General features: G+C 55.6%; 1 protein-coding gene across 5 annotated transcripts in view; it reads left to right on the forward strand.

Moving 5' to 3' along the window:
* The window catches only part of DLG3 (discs large MAGUK scaffold protein 3), a 78299-nt gene that overhangs the window by 28312 nt on the left and 29573 nt on the right, over positions 1-20414 (forward strand). For 3 of the 5 annotated variants that reach the window (XM_059824508.1, XM_059824509.1, XM_059824510.1), the window contains 2 exons: positions 11265-11318; positions 18972-19022. In XM_059824508.1, coding sequence (XP_059680491.1) covers positions 11265-11318; positions 18972-19022 — 105 coding nt within the window. The remainder of the gene's footprint in view (positions 1-11264; positions 11319-18971; positions 19023-20414) is intronic. The other 2 variants (XM_059824511.1, XM_059824513.1) reach the window with 1 other exon arrangement.

The following is a 20414-nucleotide window of genomic DNA, read 5'->3' on the forward strand; positions in this document are numbered from 1 at the left end:
GCGTACTCGCAGACCCTGTGCGCAGCTCCACGGCATGTGAGACATGCCCACACGTGCTGCCTAACACACGGCACAGTCCCAACGTCAACCCACACCTCCTCCCACCTCCGGTGCACCGTTGGTTCTCTCCTCCGGCCTCTTCTTTTCTCTAGGACGCAAATTGGCTTGCTCAGGCAATGCCAGTAACTGAGAACCCCTAATTCTGACCGTAGGGAGGAAGGAAATCTCTGAGCTCCGGGTTTCTCATTTCTTTTTGCTTTGCTTTTCTTCTCCCCTCTGAGATCTCTTCCACTCCTTCTCCCTTATCTATGCATGTTCCCTGTTCATTAGTCCCTGCTCCCTGTGCTTGCTGTCATTGCTGTCCTCCATTGTTCCCATCGCTGTCCCTCTGGCTGGCCCTGTGCCCCCCTCATCCCCACTCTCTTGCTGGTGGGGGACTCCGGTCGTCCCCTGCCAGACTGGGGTGAGAAGAGGACTCACGGCTTTGGGGGAGGAATGGCAGCGCAATCCAGGGAAGCATCCCTGATGCGCAGCGCTGGAGGAGCAGAGCGCTCAAACCCCTCATCTCCCCTGCACAGTGACGCGCACGGGCTCTCAGGAGAGGAGTGCTGAGCTGCCCGGCCATGCCCGAGCCCCTTCTCCAGTGCTGCTTCTTGTGCTGAAGGGCTGGCAGCAGCCAGCACCTTTCCCTCCCGCAGGGAAGGTCCAGCCCTGTGGACCTGGGGTCCCTGGTGCCGGGGCACAGTGGCCAGAGCGGGGCCCCCCATGAGGCTCCCAAGGGTCTCACCAGTGTTTTCATGTGCATTTGGGGTGGCAGGGGCATGGGCACCTCCTCTCATGGCTGGGGAAGGGGCCCAAAGCAGTGCAGTTCCCTGGTACATGGTTGGGAAGTGCCCTCCGCTCCCAGGGCTGCCCCAGGTTTGTTGGCCTTGCTTGGCCAGAAATGCGATGTACTGCTGTCCCCCCTTCCTGCGGACCCTTTCTCCCTCTTGGGGGGTCAGGAGGATGCAGCGGGGGGTTAGAGCAGCGTCACGATGAGTCCCTGACCACCTGCAAGTGCCTGGAGCGTGCCGGGCTTGTGTGGCCCCCCTTGGCAGAGGCGTTTCATAGCCAGGCAGGTGGAGGAGGGGGACACGTCCTCCTTGCCTGTCTTCGGCAGTGAGTGTTTCACCGAAGGCAGTGTTTTTCCATGCACAAACATCACTTGTTGTAGTTCCTCCTGTGCACTGGGGAATTACCTGGACTAGGTGGGCATAGGGCAGCACATCTTGGCAGAAGCCCCAGCCTTCACCAAGCCTTTGAGTGCTGCTGGATTTGGGGCTCCTGGCTCTTGGGGCATGGGTGGCAGGAGGAGGAAAGAGCCTTGGGGAGGTCATGGGGGTCTGGGCTGGGTTTCTGAGCGATTGGTGGGCATGGCTGGAAGGAAGGAGGGAGAGCGCCGAGGGGGAAGGCGGGAAGCCAAACGCGGGTTGCTTTGTGGAAAATGGCTGAAGCCCCAGATGTTCCCTGGGGAGGTGCGAGGGAGGGTGAGAGGAACAGGGTGCCGGGGACACGGAGGCAGTGGAGGTGGTGAGGTTGGCAGGGTGATGTTGCTATGGCTACTCCTGTGCTATTCATAGAAGAAATTAGCTAAATCTTTGCACTGGAAGGTGGAGGAGGAGAGAGGAGGAAGGCATTCTCCGCGTTTGGAGGGAAGGAGAGAAGCCAAAACAGGAAGGGGGTGAAGTTTTGCTCCTTTGCTCTGTGCCATGGAGGGGCATGTGGGGGAAGCGCTGCTGCCTGACCTGCCCAGTGCAGGCAGGGCACGGGAGGATGTGGGCAGAGAGGAGCCGCCCTGTGGGAAAGCCCCCCCCGCAGAGCATCCACGCAGAGCCCCGCGTGGCAGGACGAGCACAGGAGACATCCTTTTAATTAAAGACAGCCAATCTGTGAAAGGTATTTTTGGCAACCTAAATGTAGATACAACTGTAGTGAAACTTGCCCTTCGCGTCTGGCTCCATTGCTGAGTGCGGTGCTTGTTTGTTCCTGACCCTGTTCATCTGCTCCGCCTCTGCTCTGCAGTCGCTAGTGGTCCCCCTGCCCTCCCTCCACCTTCAGCATCTCTTCCAGTGTATCCTCCCATCAGCCGGAGTCCCAGGAGGGTCTTCCCTCTCCACCACTCCTCATAGCACTCCACTCCCTCATTGTGAGAGTTTGATTCCCATCCCACAGACCTGTATGTCACCTCCTCACTCATGATGTGTAAATCTGCGTGTCTGTTCCTAATATATCTCCCTCCATCTGATTTCACCTCTCAGCTTGTTTCTTGGGCATCTCCATCTGGTGATCCTGCCATCGTCACCCAGTTGAATCGCTATAACCAGGCGCTGAGCTGCTCTCCTTTCCCCAAACCTAGCCTCACACCCACCCTCAGCCCCTTGCCCTGCCGACCTGGGAGGCAGCTGATATTTCTGATGGTCTTGACCTTCCTTTCCTGCTGCCCAGCTGGAACCAAGGCACAGTTTATAAAGTCGTTCCCCCTCCCTGTGCGTCTCCTGGGGAAACTTATGCCTTAACACCCAGATGCCGGGTGAGACGGTTCCTCTCACCCACGCCGGAGCATCCCACGTCCTGCTGTCACCTGTCCCATGGATGGGGCTGAGGAGGGTCAGATGTGCTCAGTGCTCCTTCCCAAAACACGTTAAGTTCATTTAGGAGTGGACAGCTGAGAACATTTGTCTCCTTGGTTTCTTTATTCACCTGTAAGACTTTTCCCCCTTCCCTTGAGCACGTGAACCCTTGGACAGGGCCTGTGCGCTTGTGCTTGCTGACTCTTCTGACACATCCCATTAATACGGTAAGGGATAACACTGGAATTAGAGAGGGGAGTTGAAGGACTGAGCTTAGCTCCTCTCTGTCTGGATTACCAACCGCTGCCTGCCAGCCAGCCCAGATGTGCAGACCACAGCCCCAGCACTGCACCCCGCTGCTGGTTTTAGGGTGTCAAACTGCCAGAGGAACCCCAGGAACAGCACAGGGAGAGGTGCTGGAGCTGGTATCCAAACTGGCCGTAGTAGATATGTAGCTGCTGCTGTAAAGGCAGCATCTGAAGCCACATGCGTAGGAGAGACCCCATCAGCACAACATGTGGAAGAAGAGGAAAGTACCTGCTGAAAATGGGAGGATGTGGCCCTGCCACATTGCTGGAGGAGGAGGAGAGCGCACTAGTGAGGCAACCAGGGCCAAGCATGGGTAGGTTTTAGCAGGGATGTAGCCAATGTGGAGGAGATGGCCCCTTGTGAAGAACCTGGGGGTGGCAGGAAGATCTTCAGCCTCTGCTGTGGCAGCACCTGCCCTCTCCCCTGCTGGAGGGATGCTCTCCATGCCCCCATGGCTGTGCTTTCCACCTGGCTCTTCCCCCATGGTTTTGGGGTTAACTGGCTGGGACCTGCCTGAGCCTGGTCCTGACCAGTGCCGGGGATTCAAAGGGGATCTGCTGGCCATCCTCAGGGTGTGCTTGAGGGAGGAGGGTCCCACAGGGGGTTGCATGACAGGAGAACCCAAGGGATGGCCGTACCAGAGGTCCCGTGTGAGTACCCTGGGTGCAGAGGTGAGTGGGAGGTGGAAGCAAGGCAGAAGCCATCGCCGTTCCTGGTGAGTTGCCTCATTCGGGTAGGTCCCTCGGCGTGTCACATGCTGTGATGGGAGGAGAGGAGCTTGCGCTCCTTCCTTAGCTGTGGATGCTCGTTTAGAGAGAGGAAGTCATTAAGACTAATCAGGCCATAATCAGCCATGGCTGTGGTTATATAGTGGGCACCCATGGCTCACGGCCCCATGCAGGATGCTCTCCAAGAGGACTGTGGTCTCTGAGTCCCGGGGGAGAGCAGATCCAGCACTGGTCTGCGCTGGGGCACAAGGAGCTCAGTGTGGTTGGGACGTGGGGGCTCTGCCTGCCATCCCAAACCCTGCACGTTGGCAGGAGGGACAGTGCGTCTTTGGCTCAGCATCTCAGCTGCGATTCAGGAATGGGCGTAACCCCCGCTGTAAGGTCATGCCAGCACTGCGGGTGCAATGGGCTGTGCTAATGCTTGCAGCTGGTTTTAACACATGCAAAGATGGGATGATACAGGGATCCCTCAAGGGCCCTCGTTGCAAATTCAACAATATGCTATGAACATATATCAGGGACTTGGAGATACAAACTTTTAATACAGCATTTAACAAGTTCAGAATACCTGAATTTGAAATGAAGTTCACAGTTCAGTCTGCAGAAGCTCACTTGGATGGTGCTTGCTGAAGGACTGCTCAGAGGGTGTAATTATTTTTGGGGACATGTGGTGCTTCAGAGCACTCTGGACCAGGCCCTAAATACCTCTTGTCACCTTCCTATTAACTGGAATTTAGTTTGAGTCTCTGTTGATGGATCTTGGTTTGCTTTTGTCCCACAGAAACATGTTTCCTAACACTTTGTAAGTAGGTGGGCACTGAAACTTACTGAAGAGAAGGAAACAGGGTATTTGAAGCTCAAGGACCAAAGAAATCTTTAACACTGTCCCTTATTCAGTCTTTTTTTCCCCTGTACATATGTATTTGTCTGAGAGGGGGGAAAAAAGCACGTGAGTCTTTCAGATGATAATAACTTTTCCTGTGAAAAAAGGAATTGAGTCAGTTTTATTTGGTACCGCCAGGTCAGAGGGAAGCTACCGGAGCCCAGCACCTTTGCAAATTGGGTCACTTATTTTAGCGGGCTGAGCCTGGAACAGGATGTCTAACTTTCAAGTATGAACACGCTGGCCTTAATGGTTTCTAAATGGAAACTTACACTCCATAGAGCTTCTGTTTGGGGAAGCTTTCTTCCTTCCCTGCTGAGTGAAGGCTTTTTCCAGTCCCTATTTAAGCTTACTCTTTTAAAAAAAAAAAAAAAAAGAGGCACCAAACCAAAGATTAAACCCTCAGTAGCTGCTTGTGTTCGCATTACACTTTGGGCACTTCAGTGGCTTTGCCAAAGATCCTTGTGACCAGGGACCTTTCAAGTCCCGCGTTCCCCATTTCCGGATGTCTGCAGTGCTTTGAGTCGGTGCCGAGGCGCAGCCACAGGGCAGGGGCTCTGCTGCTGCAGCCCCAGAGCCTGTTCACACTGCCGAAACGGCCCAGCTCTGATGTCTCTCAGAAGCAGACTGGAGAGGAGGGCTGCTCTCGCCCGTGGGTCACCACGCTGACTGGGAGCCAAGGACGGGGGCACGGGCAGCAGCTGGTGCCTGGCTAGCCGGGACCAGGATGGGGGGTTTGGGCACCCGCAAGCTCCATAGTCAGCCCTGGCATAATTTCCTACGTCATTTATGCCACATTTCGAGCTGTGCAGAAGGAGGGCATGGGGTCAGGCTCAGCCTGTCGCTCCCCTTCATGCAGGCACACTGCTGGGTGGTGTGTGCCTCGCCCTGCCCAAATGGTGTCAGCCAACAGGTCGCTGTTGCAGTGGGTGAGAAAAAGAACAAAGAGAGTTATTTTGTCCAGCCCAGTTAAAGGGAAGGGAGACTCATCTCTGGTCCTGAAATTCTTCAGCCTCCAGCAGTTTCCAGTCTTCATTTTCTTTTGCTCCCTTTCCCCGTCCCAACCCATGGGAGCCCTGAGGGGTGCAGCTCTCCCTTGGGGCTCTGCAGCTCTCCGACACTCCCAAGCACCCTCGGCTCTGACCACCATGTAAAGAGCCTATGAAGACAAAAAGAGGTGAGCACAGGGAGCTGTGAGAAGGGGACCAGCCTCTGGCAGCAGTGTGGTACCTCTCCCCTTGAGAAGGGAAGGGATAGGAAGGCCAAAGCATGGATTTGGTGTTCAGATGTAGGAAAAGACCTACATCTCGTGGGCCACCTGGGAGCCAGGCTTCGGTCTGGGAAGGGATGTGCCGTGCATCATTTCTTCATGGGAGGTCTGTGAGGTGGCTTCCATGGGCACAGCCAGGTGAAAGCTGAGGGTGTCTGTAGGTGTGCAGGCATCCGGGGGAGGGCTTGGAGCAGCCTGGAGGGACAGTGCCAGCACCACTCTGCTCCATGCACCTGCCCTCTGGCAGGGCCAGAGCCAAGGCTTGTCCCCTCCCTCGCCTCAGGCACTGGGAGCCTCAGGAGTAGGTTTCTGTCCTGCCTCAACCTCAGAAGTGCCCACAGGTTGCTGTGGAGGAGCTGTGTCATCTCAGGTGCTTTGGGAGGTGATGTTTTTGGCAGCTACGTGTTGGGCTCTGGGTTGGTGCAGGAGGCAGCCCCAGCGTTGGGGAAAACACAGCGTCTGTGCGAAGGGCAGGGAAGTCTGGCACGAAGCAGATGAACGTGTCTGTGCTTATCAGGGTGAGTGGCGGTGAGCATGGGCTCGCCTTGTGTGCTGCGCCGGCAGGACCTGGGCTCGCTCCTGTGAAATTAAATTCATTAACTCGGTGTGAACCCGCTCCCCCCAGCAGCAGGAGCCTGTTGGTGCCCAGGCATCCCACAGCCGACCCCGCTGCCACGGCAGCATCGCACCGCTCCTTGGCATCCCCAAGCCGGTACCTGTGTGTTCATAGCCAGCACCCGGCACTGTTGGGTCCTGCCACAGAGCAGCTGCTTTCGTAGCTGTAAATACACAGTTTTCTCCATGGTTTAACACCCTTTAAAAAAAAAAGAAAATCAAAGCAGATGGAGCGGGCTACAAGCAGCCCAGTGTGTTCACCCTGTTTAGATGCATCTGTTGGGCATTTCCCCACTTGGCCTCTGCCCCTGAGAGCTTTTAAAAGGATGTAAAGACTGAATTTCGCCTATCTCCAGAGCCATTTCCTTTTGAGTCTTACTATTATACCTCAGAGGGTATGAAGCAAAGGATATTAAAAGGCAGATTGACTTTTCACTCTGATCCAATCCAGGGAAGTTGCAGAAATAAAGGGAGTTAAGTTAGTACTTTGCTTCTCATGTACTAGCCCAGCATCACAAATTGTCACCCTGTCCTGTGCATCCCTCAGTGTGTGACACATGGGGCACACTGGCCTCCTGCGGAGACAAGCTTTGTTCGTTAGGCTTGGTATTTGTCAGCTCTGGAGGCTCCTGTTTGAGTCCTGTTGCTGGTTAAGGTGGAAATGGGTAAAATGTGGGTACAATCCAGTTGCTGTTGGCGTGGGACGTCTGCACCACGTTTATTTCGTCTGGAGGAGGTACATAGTTCCTGACCTCTGTGGGCTGGCTCCCATGCCGGCTCTGTGGAGGATGTGAAGCTGTTGCAAAGCTTCAGGATTTCAGCTCTAGAGAGAGTATCTTGAACTTTCAGTTCAGAGTTTCCCGCCGGCTCCCATGTGCCAGCCCTGAGAGCAGTCCTTGGGGAAATGCCACAGGGCAAGGCTCGGCCCTCTGAAGCAAGCTAATGAATGTCCTCCATTTGCATTTAATTGCAGCTTTTCTTTTGGTTGGAAGTTTAGGAAAATCATCATATTTTGCAATTCCTACCTTTGCCCCAGCAGATGACAGCAACAGAAACAGGTGAAGGGTGATACCTATAGGCGTTTGGGGCTTGGGTGCCCCCAGGTGACTCTGTTAGTGCCCCTGGACTGCTGAGGCCAGTCGTCATTGGAAATACAGCCCAAACAGCAGTGATCCCTCTCAGGTGACTGCCCAGAGGTGATACCTAAAGGTGTTTCTGAAAAGCAGCATCCTGCGCCTGAGGTGGGTCCAAGCGCTGGTGGCTGTCTTGCTGCTCCCTACACATGCTGCAGTGGAATCGCCCCAGCCCAGGGGAGCTGCGAGCTGTCGGGAGGAGACATCCCTCCTGCCCTGCATGCAGACCCACAGCCTCCTCCTGGCTTTAGCCATGGAGGCAGCTGCCCCCAGATGGGCTCTGGGCTCTCCCGGGGCCTCTGCAGGGAGCCAGCCCCTCACTGGGGGCTGCACAGGGCAGGTTGCTGCTCCCTCCGTTAGCACTGGGGCTGTGGCTGCCACTGGGACCATTGTGTAGTGCTTGAGTGCTGGTGCCTCGACACAGGGGAATGAAACGTCCTGCTTCTCTCAGCCCCCGTGAGACCAGAGAGCTCTTGAATCCTGACCTTCAAACCTCGTCCCCCTTCACCGCTATTCCCTTTGACTCCTGTTGCTGCCCAGATTTTCCCAACAGCTGTTCTCTGCCTCGCTGGCTTTGCACCTAGATCAATCTCTCTACATCTGTGCGGTGACTCCCTCACCCCCAAGGTCCTCCTTGAGTCCTACCCTCCCCGCAGCCTCCAGCCCCTGAGCCCAAGGATTTGTGCAGCCCCCTGCACCTCTGCCTGATGGAAGGAGTTTGGGGCGCTTCTAGCTCCACTGGGCTCTGATAGTCCTGCTGCTGTGGGGTGAGCACCGTAGGGCTTGGACCTCTTCTCTTTCCATTTGTAAACCCCCCAGGCACAAACAGGACTTAGTAAATAATAATAGTGTGATGAAGTGGTTTAGACGGAAGAGATCTGACAGCCCCCATTGAATATGACCTGAATACAGAGCCCCGTTCCCTCTCCTCCCTGCACGCAGCAACTCCCTGCTCCTCAGGGCATAAATTACTTACCGTTCCCTATAGAATTGAGGGCATGGTTAATTCACCAGCACATTCCTGCTGCCCAGCAAAAAATGATGATGTTCTCCCTCCTCCCCTGGCTAGCAGAGGGCTCAGTACACGTGCCTGCCTGATGGAGGGAGGCAGAGGCTTTGAATTTTCAGGCTCTCTTGCTTATTTCTGAGTCTTAGGTCTGGTCTGACTCTGCAGTAGAACAGGCAAGGTGCAAATGTTGGAATATTTGCAAGTGGAAGTCAGAGCTAATGTCCAAACACCTTTCTTGTAGTAGCTGGAATAGCTGGCCATAGGAGGCAAGCGGGGATTTCCTCATCTGAATGTCTCCTGACCATGTGTGACTTTGTTTTAAGCAGCCACTCACATTCGGCATCTCCTGGGTCCCATCTGGAGCCTGAGTGGGAAATTTTGCTCCTAGCTGTATTTTGAGATGTAAAAATCACTAGTGTGGAATGGCTGCAAAGGATGCTCGGTGTGCAGTGAGCAGGCTAGACAAAATATGTCCTTAGGGCTTGCCACTGTGTGAGCGAGGCAATGTGATGTGTGATTTGTGGGCTATTAGCAATTCAACAAAGAGACTGCAGTGGGGCTCAGTGGAGGGTTCAGGCTGGACCTGCAAAAGCCTCTATAACCTTATCATATAGAGCGCTTCTCCCTGGGAGGCATCCAAAGCATCATTTGTGGAGTTGAATTCATGTCATAAATCATGGGGCACGTGACGGGCTACATTCACTTAGGCTGCCTCTTCTGCATCCTTCCTGGAAACTCATCTAATAAGAGCCAGCCTCTGACACATCAAGGTTCAAACATCCATCGTTTGTTAATTGCTGGCAGTAGAAGTGCTTCTTTTTTGCCTTGAAATGTGGAATCCCTTCCTAGAATTGCATTGGGGACTAATAAAAGCCAGTGCCAAGTTTAATATATGCTATCTTACAAATTATCTGGATTAAATACAAGGACTGTGTACTGCCAGAGAGGGGATATTCCCAGTTTAACATTGCTTCTGGGCCATGGAGATCCCAGGACATTGGACCTGAAAATTGCAATTCTCTTATGTGTGTGGGAGGGGTTTGGCAGGAGTGCTTGGTAGTGGTCATATTTGCCTGAGCTAGAGAATTAATTGCCATAAAAACTATGGTTTTGTAACCAATAGTTACAGCTGCAGCAAAGATCAGAAAGCATCTGAATAAATCAAATTAACTGCCTCCTGCCCTGTCCATATGAGAGCAGAACCTTTCAGGGCAAGATTTAAACCGCAATCCGGTTGACCCCTAACTCTCTCACCTATGAAATGAGGAGAGTGAAAAGTCCAGAACTACAATCAGCTAAAACAGGAGACTGTGGGGACTGCCATGCTGGGTTACGTGAGGAGGTTGGTCTCTGTTGAAGTTGTATAAACCCGGAAGAGGGCAATGAGGAGGTAGCCTGCTCCTGGAAAATACCACGGACTCGGAGAGGCCATTGGGCTGTGCAATCCAACCACCCATGTTACTGGACAGACAGTGGTTCCTGTTAATTGCTGCACTAGCCTACACCTTGACTTGCTTGCTCCTGACTCTGATGCCCTAAGGCAAGAGGTTTCCCCTCCCCTTGTAGCTCATGTCTGTTAGCGTTTCTCCATCTTTCTCTGGCTGTTGTTCTCCACACAAGCCTTGGAATGATGATGTGAATCCCAGCTCACCCCCAAGTTTGCACCACTTGCTGTTGCATGCCGGCGAGGAATGTTGGCCTTGTAATTAAGCTTAAATTTCTCACTTTTTGCCGCTTCTCCCTCACGCTCACGCTCGGAGGCAGATGCCTTCCCCAGCTCTCCTGCCCCAGCAGCCGCGCCGGCAGGGGTTGCTCCCGGGGAAAGGGGCTGCGCTGCGGGCTCCGCGGGGCACGGCGCCTTCAGGAGGTTGCGGCGCTGGACAGCTCCGGCGCGACGGGACCCCGCGGGCAGCGTTGGGGGCCCCGTCCGCTCCCGTCCCTCCAGCCGCCGGCGGTGCAGCTTCCCCCGTGCCCTTCTCCCGGGACACCCTCCCTCCCTTTAGGGCCTCGTCCCTGCCTTCTCCTGCCTGCGCTTGCCCTCTGCCCGTGTGTCCCTCCTACGATGTGCTGCTAATGGGCAAAGGGCAGCCCAGGAGGAGGGGCACCCGGAGAGAGGTTTATGGGGAGCCCTGCAAGAGGGGGAATGCATGTGGGGAGAGGGGATGAGCCGAGGCAGCCGAGCAGAGGGTTTACCCCAGGGGTAACGAGGATGAGAGACCAAACTCCGCCACCTCTCCCAGGGCATGGTGGCCCCATGCTTAGGAGGGGCAGCAGCAGCTGCTGGAAGGTGCATGAAGGCCTCAGGGCTGGTCTGCTGGCAATATATCCCTCCCTCAGAAGGACTTCTTTCCCTACTCCTCCTATTTCCTAATCCCTCAGAAATGTGGATTTCAAGTAAATTTTAGTGCTGGTGGGATTCTGGCCTGAGGCTGGGAGAGTTTCAAGTCTTTCCTATCTCCCTCCCAGCAGCCGAGGCCATGGGGTGTTGGGGACACACCAGGCCTGGGGAGGGGACCAATGCCCAGAGCCATGCTGTGGCCCTATACCTGCCCCGGGGCTGTTGGACACCTGGAGGAGGCACAAGAGCAGAGCCCTTCCTGAATTGCTCTCTTCTGCCTCTGGTGGCACGGCCAGGGGAGAGGCAGTGCACCGTGAAGGGCTGGGTTCATCGCTCAGCTCGGTGACATCCCGCTTTTGTCTCCCCACAGGCCAACCCTGTTCCCATTATCGTGAACACAGACTCGCTGGAACAAGGGCTCTCTGTAAGTCTCCTGGTTTTGTTTTGCTTCCTTTGAACAAGTGGTGCATTTTCCCTGCTCGGTAGTGCAGGAAAGGCTCCTCCAGCCCAAGGAGGCCCTGGCGAGTTGGGAGAGGAGCCTGGTACCTGCGCCATGTCCCCACAGCACATCCCACCCCCAAACCGTGCTGGGGCTGGGTGACTCTGAGCAGAGCGAAGGCTAGCAACACGTGATACTGGAGACTCCAGCACAGGGAGGGTACGAGGCAGGAGGCACTCAGAGGGGCACGCTGTGGGGTAAGCAGGCATCAGAGGAGCAGGGGGAGCTGGGCTGGCTGTGTTCAGGTTACCCACACAGCCATTTCCTCAGCCTCCCATGCAGGGTGGCTGCAAGGCTCTGATGGGCCATCGCTTACCTTCGTGCACTGCCTCAGCCCCCTTGAGCTGCCCTGGCCCCTCAGGAGAGAGGCAGGGCTCTCTGGGCGCTCGCTGGCATCGCACCCACTGGTTCTCAGGGCAGCAGGACCCATCAGATGCTGCTTCTGCCCCAGTGAAGGCTGCCAGCAGCTGAGCAGTGCTTGATGACTGTGAGTGCAGCCACAGTGTGTTTGGCACTCTTGGCATAGTATAAAGATAATCCTCCTCAGTTTGTTGCAGAGAGGGTTTGCACGCTGCTGCATCCCTTCCCAGAACATTTGTGAATCATTCCGGCTAGGGGGATGGAGGGAGCAGGGTGGCCAGCATGGATTTCAGCAGCACTGGCTCCGTGCTCTTGGGGTGCTCCCCTTTTTTTCCCCCAAGGGAGCTCAAGTTGACAGCTTGCCAAGGCTGGGTGCTTTGCACCTGGTTTTCTTCTGATGCAGCAAATTTCAGCTGCCTTCCACATTAATGAAGTGGCACCAGGACTCAGAGCTGGGGTTGGTTTGTCTTTGGAGTCGTGGTGGTGGGCTACAGGTGACTTCTGGTGGTTGAACCTTCCTTGTAAAAAACTGCAGATCTCGGCCCACAGCCTGTGGTGGGGTCAGTGTGCATCAGAGCTGTGCTAGGCTGGTTGGCAGGGCTACAAAAAGGAAGGGGAGCCCAGCTGAGACCTCTGCAAGCCTGGCTGTATGGTTTAATTATGCCTCGGGTGCTGAACTGAAGCCACCTGGCAATGGGGAGGAAGGTGATGGTGCCTCTCTCACAGCGGTGGTCCTGGGCCCAGCAGCCTTATACGACCGTGGAGAAGAGAGTTGCAGTCCCAGAGTTGCAGTTGCCAAAGTTTTCCTTCTCCAAACGCATGGCATGGCAGGGTGTTTGTGGGGTTGGAGGCTTCTCGCAGCGTGCTGGGCGCCCTGGCTGCAGGGTGGTGCCATGTTGCCGCCTGCTCTCTGCACTCACCTGGCTGGTGCTGTTCTACAGGGAAACTGGAAAAAGGTCGATGTCTCCTGGAGGGGAAGGACACATTGCAAGGTTGGACTGGGGTGAGTGAGGGGTGTGCTGTGGGCAGGGCAGGGAGGTATTCCTGGATGGAAAGTCTGCTTTTACATCTGTTTTGCACCCTCCCTCCCTTGGAGGAACATTGCCTGCTTGCCATTGCAGCCGCCAGCACCACATCCTTCGTCAGGCTCCAGCCGTGCCTGTCCTTCCTCCTTGCCTGTGTGCCCAAGGGCAGTGAGAGGTGAGCCGGAAGGCCAAGGACAGGCTCTGTCATCCCAGGCAGGCTCTTGAGCCCTGCAGAAGCCAGCAGCAGGGACCCCGCCCATAGAGGCCAGCAGCCACCTCCTGCCACTACAGTGCACTGCACTTTCCTGCCCTCGTGGCTGCCTCCCCCACTCCGTCTCATTAACTCCATGTCCCTCCCGCCCACTCCCCCTCACCTCCTTAGCTCCATATCCCTGCCCGCCCCTTCTCCCCACACCTTGGCCGCAGCTCCTTCTTGCCATGCTGAATGGGAGCTCCTTTCCTGCAGCCTCTGGGGTGGGCTTGGCTGGGTTTCAGGGGCTGCTCTGCACCCCTGGCAGGCACCAGCATCACCCTGGGGATGGCAGTCACCTACCCCATCCATCCAACCCCAGCAGCACATGCCAGGGGCGGGGGGTGGCAGGCGGAACTGCCCTGTGGTGGTCAAAAGGAAGGGGCAGGTTGTGGCTGTCATCCGCTGGGCAGAGCGGGGACCACCAACCCTGTTCCCAGGCATGTGCCGCCTGCGGGGTGCCCAGAGGAGCAGAGGAGACACCTCACTTTGATTCCTCTCAACCTCCAGCCTGGAAACCCTCTTACCTTCTACTTCATGTCATACCAGCACAGAAACAAGCCCCGCTCCATCCTTTCCATCTCTGGGGTGCCGGGCTCCTCAGGCTCCAGGAAAAATACCTCGAAAACTCCCATTCAGCAGTTTCCCAGGTCAGCAAAGAAGCCACACCAGGGGCTTGCTGCAGAAGAGTACACAAAAATGGCAAATCTGGAAGCATGTTTTTTACAAACCCAAAAGCTGAAGCCTGTTGGTACAGTATGTATTTGGAAGGGTTAAAGTCACATCTTCCAGTCTTTAATTACTTAACTATTCAGTGCTTTCCTTAATGATAAACAGATGGATGTAGTCTAGTTCCTTCCTGTTCTAGCTCCATTGATTGCATTGGACTAGCTGCTGGGCTGAATTTGGCCCCGGCTGTTTATCAAGAAGTCTGCTCCACATTTCAATCTCTCTGTCCACCCACCTCCATCCCCAAGAGCATGTGGCACCAACAGCACTGTAAGGTACGAGCTGCAGCACCAGGTCCCACTCACCACCAGGGCCGGGGCTCAGCTCTGCTGCCTGCGGCTTGTGCAGAGCCCAGCACCCGCAGGATGTAAAAACCCATATAAATCCTTATAAAATTCCTGCTGTATTAAAAGCATCCCTTGAAGGGTAAGGATGCATGCCAGGTGGGATCACCTGTGCCAGCTCCGGGTCGTTGCTCACAGTTTCACCCCTTGGTGTATTTTGCCCAGCAGGTCCATAGTGGGGAGACGGAGCATCGGAAGCCCAGTTCCCATGGTGGACGTGGTCTCTGTGTTTCAGAGCTGCCTCTCTGAAGCTGAAACACCTTCTTGCTGCCCAGGGTGCATAGCAACTGCTGCCAGGTAGTCTCAAAGTGAGCAGGGAAGGTCGGTCCAAAGCCCTTGAGGAGTTGGAGGTTTCATAGCCTGGGTCCTTGGAGCCCTCCTTTGGTGCCCCACTGCCCAGCAGCGAGGTGCCACGGCCTCTTCGATCTCTAAAAGCCAGGTCTAAGGAAGCCAAGTGCTTCCCAGGCCTGATCCCAGCCAGTGAGCACCATGGGAGCCCCGGGCTCTGCCAGTGGTGAGCACAGAGGCAATCTCCTTGTGCAGCGCTGACTCTGCTGCTAGGGTCCCCAGCCACAGTTGCTGCAGTGGTGCCTTTGAGCAGGGCAAAACTTGCTTGTAAGCCTGAAAAAACAGAAAAAATCAAAACTAAACTGCCACCTTCACGCTTTGGTCCCAAGCGCTGGCAGTGGCACATCCTGCTGCCAGTTCCCACAGAGAGCATGGCTGAGGAGCCGTTCTAATGTGTACTGCAGCTGTCAGGCTCCAAACACCTTCCCTCTGCCCCAGCTCAGCAGGCGCGTCCCCGTGGCCCTCTGGCAAAAGGCTGACCAGAAAGACGATGTTTATTTACTCTGTGCGCAAGGCCAACACTGTGGGCAACGCACGCGAGGGGGTTGAGGCCAGGGGTTAGCTGGAAGCGAGTCAGTAGGTCTCGGTGCTGCAGCAGGACGCGTGGATGCGGGGAGGTGAAGGGAGGGAGCTCTTGACCTATTTTCTCTGGGCCCCCTGCCATGTGCAGGCAAGGGAGAGCTCTCCCTCGCCAGCGCTGCCGGTGCCCGTGCCAGCGGGGAGGTGCCCATTGCACCTGCTGCCCTGGCACGGGGCTGCTCTCCTTTCCCCTTGCTGGGGCAGGCGTGGGGCATCGCCAGGTGCCCTCCACCCCTGGGTCGGGCTGGCACCGCCGAGGGCTGACCCTCCAGCCTTCAGACTCTCGTCATTACGTGGGTACACAGCTGCTCCACCACCAGGTCCCGGTGCCTGTCCCCATCACGTCCTAACCACAAGATATAGGCTAGATCCTGCTCTGAAAGTGGCTGCAGGCAGTGTTATCCTTCCTGTAGGTTATTTCCTTCTTGCAGCCTGGTGGGCTATTTGGGTTGGGTTTGAGGAACCCCATCCTAGTTTTCTAAATTTGGCCTCCTTTTTTTCTTTAAAAAAAATTTAAAAAATTTAAAAAAAACCCCTGACTCTCTAGCAAATTGCGAAGTGCATTCCACGTGCGCTGGTGCGGTGTTGGCCGGCGGAGCCTGCAGACAGCTTGCAGTAGCTCTGGAAGGTGTGTGCTCTTCTGTTTATCTGATGAGTGTTAACTCTGCAGCCTTCTGTTGATGATTTAAATGTCATCATCGCTAACTATTTCCCTGCTGCTCAAAACATGAAAGGGAAGCGAAGGCCAGCAAATGGGGCCTCTTTCTGAGCCCTCAGGTGGGCTTGCTGTGTGGGAAGGGCTTGGAAAAAAATACCCTTACTCTTTTCCAGGAGAAATCAGATCAGGATACACTGGGAACAGATAATTAGCTCCTGACACCCCCCACCCACCCCCCACCCCGTCAGTCAGATGTCAGATGGGAGCGGGTGGGGGGTGGGTGGGTGCGTGTGTGCGTGTTTGTGTGTGTGTGTGTGTGTGTGTGTGTGTGTGCTCTCCCTGTCCGGGGGCAATGGAGCCAGGCATCTCCCTGCCAGTAGCGCCGAGAAGGCCCCAGAGAGGAGCTGGGGAGGAGTACAGGGCACCGGCGAAGGAGAGGGGGAACAGCCTGCCGCAGAGCCAGGTCATGGTGGCTCCAGTGGGTGCCGCGGGAAGGTTTTGCCGTCAGTGAGAGACTGGTATTCAATTTTCTGATGCTGGAACGTTTGCTTTGTTGGTTCGTTCCCTTGGTTACGTGGTATATATTAAGTTCTCCATTTGGCTTCCTTATGCAATTAACTGGCGTTCTGTTGCATGGATTTTGGAAATACAATCAGAGCTAAAACTTCATGGTCAGGCCTGGCTGACCACGGCATGCCTGGCCAGAGTAGGCTGCTCCCAGCACGTGCCATGCTGGGCAAGCACCGACACCGCTCGCTTTCAGGGAGCAATGCAAAACACCACTCAGCATTGGCAGCCCCGAGATTTGGGGAGCGGGGATATCCCAAACTCGCCTGCCTGGCAGTGGGGTGCCTGATGGGGTTACGTGCCAGGGTGTCTCTGTGCCTCAGGCACTTGCCATCAGCCGCCGCTTGCTTGGCGGGGCTTGCGCTGCTGGCTCTCTCCGCGGCTCACAGATTGTCAAAGTTTTCTGCACATCCCCATCCTGTAGGTATGTACGTACTCTTCCTCTGCGGCCGTGGGTGTGCATATGGCTGGCTGTGTGGCAACTGTGTTGAATGCCAAAGCAGAGAGGACAATGTGTGTAGCATTGAAGGGTGCCAGGAATCCGAATTGCTGGAAAGCTGGGGAGAGGCAATGCCATGCCCCACGCGCCGGGCTACCAACTGCAGAGATGAGATGAGCCTGGAGGCTGCGGTGAGGGAGACTGTGAGGGCGGCGCGGGCCAGCGAGTCAGCTCCACTCAGGATTAGTCAGTATGGTAGGATGCGAGGAGGGAAAGGCAACCCATGCAGAGGGGGAGCCTGTGGCGAGGGAAGTGATGCCCCCCTGTCTGTGGGAGCATGGCCCAGGGTGGTGCTGTGGCAGGACGTGGCACCAGCCACACGTCCCTGTCGCTCCGAGGCTGTCGGGGATGCTGCTGTGGGTTAATCCTGCCATGCCCCATGCTTTTCTGCAGAGGGGTCCTGTTCAAGAGCTGACCAAAGCCTTTCCCAATGTGCTGGGAGGATCAGAACATCCTAATATTGGAGCATCTGGGTGTCCTGGCCCTGAACTGTGCCCTGAAATCTTCCCGTGGCTGAGAGGCACCAGGCACGGAGCACATGCAAGGAGAGACAACCCTCTCAGCCTGTGTTCCCTGGAGCCCCCATCCCATCTCTCCGCTCCAGACTCTCCCCAACCTCATCCTACTTGAAGCACGGTACCCACAACAGGGTGCGGGATTGCTTTGGCCTCACCAGGGCTGAACCAGGCAACTGATGAGGGTGCGTGTGTCACAGGTGGCACAGCCCCATCCCAGATCCTGGCATGTAGAACTGCTCTCCCACCAGGACACCTGATTATTCCCACCTAGAAAAACTATTTCCTCTTCCTACCTATAAATAGGGTCTCACAGCCACCTTGCTGAGTTTTCTTCCGTGGTGTCAGATGATGGCTTTAGCATAAATGATGTTTGCTGTCACCTCCATCTAACGACCCAGCACCGTGGGGTTTTGGAGGATGGCTGGGTTGTGCCTCCGTGGGGGCAGGTATCAGGAAGCTGGGCAAGCAGGACACAACTGGTATGCTGGCACCGGGTATGGGGACCTGTGTCCAAACAAAGCCACAGCAGCTCCGGTTTGGGATACAGAGCATGTACAGAAAGTGGCTCCGTATGATCTACAAGCCATCAGTTAATGGCAGATGTAAAATCCACATGAGGAACGCTGGACATTGTCCAGAGGCCGCAGGCAGAGGCAGGGCTGCATGAGGGGAGAGGCGTTTGCCTGCCGAGCCCTGGGTCCCGCTGCCTCTGCCGTGCCGTGCAGACCTGCCTGCGTCCCGTCCCTTGTTTCCCAGAGTGACTCAGATTGTGAGGTTGAGTCCAGTCCCCCCCCAAACTGTTTCTATTGTGTGTAACGGCTCTGGATGTTCCAATAGCCAATTGCTTTGCAAATCTTGCTAAATTTTAGACCTCGACAGCTGTTTATGGCCTGATCGTGATGACCTGAAGTGAAACTGCTGCCTTATTTTCCTGTGCATTATTGCTTATGGGGAAAATGGAAGTTTTTAACCTGTACATTTACCATTTCTTACTTTAGAACCTACAGTTGCATCCCTTTTGTTTCAAGCCATTATGTTTCCCAGAATCCTGCTTAGACACTCTGGGTATGGGAGATTATTAAGCGTGGGGATCAGAATGGTGTACCGCATTGAGACAGGCTACACCATTTTTTATATAAGGGCATCACAATGTTTTCCCCTTTTACTGTGCCCCACAACTGCACCTTGTTTTATTTGCACCCAGCTCATTCAGTAGAATAAATTATTCTGAATTCCCCGTTAACACAGTCATGCTACTAAAAGATTTAAAAGATATAAGCTGCTAAAGGTGTTTTTTATGTTATTATGTACAGACTTTTTTTTTTCCTTTAAATGGACCGACCCCCTTTCTTTCCTTCCTGTGGCAGTGAATTCCCGAGGTTAATTACATGCTGCGTAAGAAAGGCGTTATTTCTTTTTGTGCCTTCAGTTGTGTTCCTTTTCATGGCTGGAGAAATGAGCTGGGAGAATAAAGGCTTTGCACTGAACTGCATTAAAGTCAGTAGGCTTTGGCTCATGCCCAGAAAGAAAAGCAGCGCACAGTTTAATTTCAGGGCAGGCTTGAGCAATTGCATTTAAGGTTTTTTCAGCGGTGATGGCACAGCTTTTAGGTTGGATTCTTGATATTCAGCTCTCAGAGGGGCAGAGCAAATCCCCCTGGGACTGGCACAGTGCCATAACGTGCTGTCTCCCTCTCCCCAGGTGAACGGCAGCGATGGGATGTTCAAATACGAGGAGATTGTCTTGGAAAGGGTAAGTGCTCTTCGCTCGCTCGCCAGCCGCCTTTGCTGCCTCTTCCCCCTCGCCCTCCCACCGGTGCAGCCAGCACCCCCCGCATCCCCGCACCAGCTGAGGGGAAGAGGTCAGTCTCCGCTCCCCGCTCTCTCCGGAGGCTTTTAGGGGTGTCACGCTTGCCTTCCCCGCATGGCCCCCGTGGCCCAGGGAGAGGTGGGCTTGCTGCTTCCCCCTCCCCGCAAACCCCTCCAGAAGGGAGGGAGGAGGGCTTCTCCCTCGCCTCCCTTGTTCACACCCTCGCCCCCACAAACGCGCCAGCACGGAGCTGGGGCGGGGAGGCTCTTTGTCACCGCCTTTGCTGGAAAATGGAGGTGCACGGAGCTCTGCTGGTGCAGGTGTGCGGGCAGGCGCACCCCACAGCCAGGCACGGGTGACAGATGCCTCCCTGCCACCGGCCTCCCCATTGCTACGGGGTACACAGCCCAGGGACGCTAAGCGGCAAGGATGGGTTTTCTAGTAAACCAGACCGCAACGGGGGCAGTTTCTGCTTGAGCCTTTTCTTGTCTGTTGGCAACACAGAGCTGATGGTGTGCACCACACCATCCGTGGCTAAAATTAGCTCCCCCCGCTACGGATGGGGGTAATCAGGGGGCGAACCAGCACCGCGCAGGGCAGGGAGGGCTTTCCCTTGGCACACAGGGAGTGGCAGGGATGGAGGGATGGAGAGGGAGCGGGAAAAGCTGGCCCGGGGTTTGCCCCAAGAGGTGGGCACAGCCCTGCCAACTGGGGATGGCCGGGGTGGGAGGCTGCCCGCGGCGGTCCACAGCACACCTTGCCTCCTCCTCGCTGCCGGGCCGGGTGGCTCGGCCTTGCCGTGTGGCTGGCGTCGCAGGGGAAGACGCATCGTTCGTTATTCTGTTCCTCCCCGCCTTTAGTCATCTCCCTCCTCCCCTTGGCTCTGCATCACAGAGGTGGGTGGACGGAAGGTTATCTGGGGCTGCCGCCTCACCCACCGCTTCCCTGGTGTGCCTGACGAAACCGCCCAGGGGATGCTTCCTTTTTGGGCTGAGCGCTTCTCGCTTTGGGCCCAATTTAGAGGCAAAAGCCTTGTTTTCAGGGATTCTTCAGAGAATCCTCTGTCCTCAGCCCACAGCAGGAGCAAGGGGGGAGCTGGCAGGGTCGCACAGAGAGGCAGCACTCATTGTTGCCCCCGTTTCAAAGCCCCAGGCAGTGATTCCCTCTCCAGCAGCGAGAAGCGATGAGGGAATTTCAGTGCTTAGCAGCCAGGGCCAGCATGGACCATACCCAGGTCTTTCCCCTTCATCTGGTCCCCAGTGGGATCCAATAGCCCCATCTTACTGCAGAAGCAGCCGCCTGGTGCCTGCGGGTGAGGCTGTCCCCTTGCTGCAG

The sequence above is a fragment of the Gavia stellata genome, chromosome 14 (genome assembly GCF_030936135.1).
Source record: "Gavia stellata isolate bGavSte3 chromosome 14, bGavSte3.hap2, whole genome shotgun sequence".
In the NCBI taxonomy this organism is placed as follows: domain Eukaryota; kingdom Metazoa; phylum Chordata; class Aves; order Gaviiformes; family Gaviidae; genus Gavia; species Gavia stellata.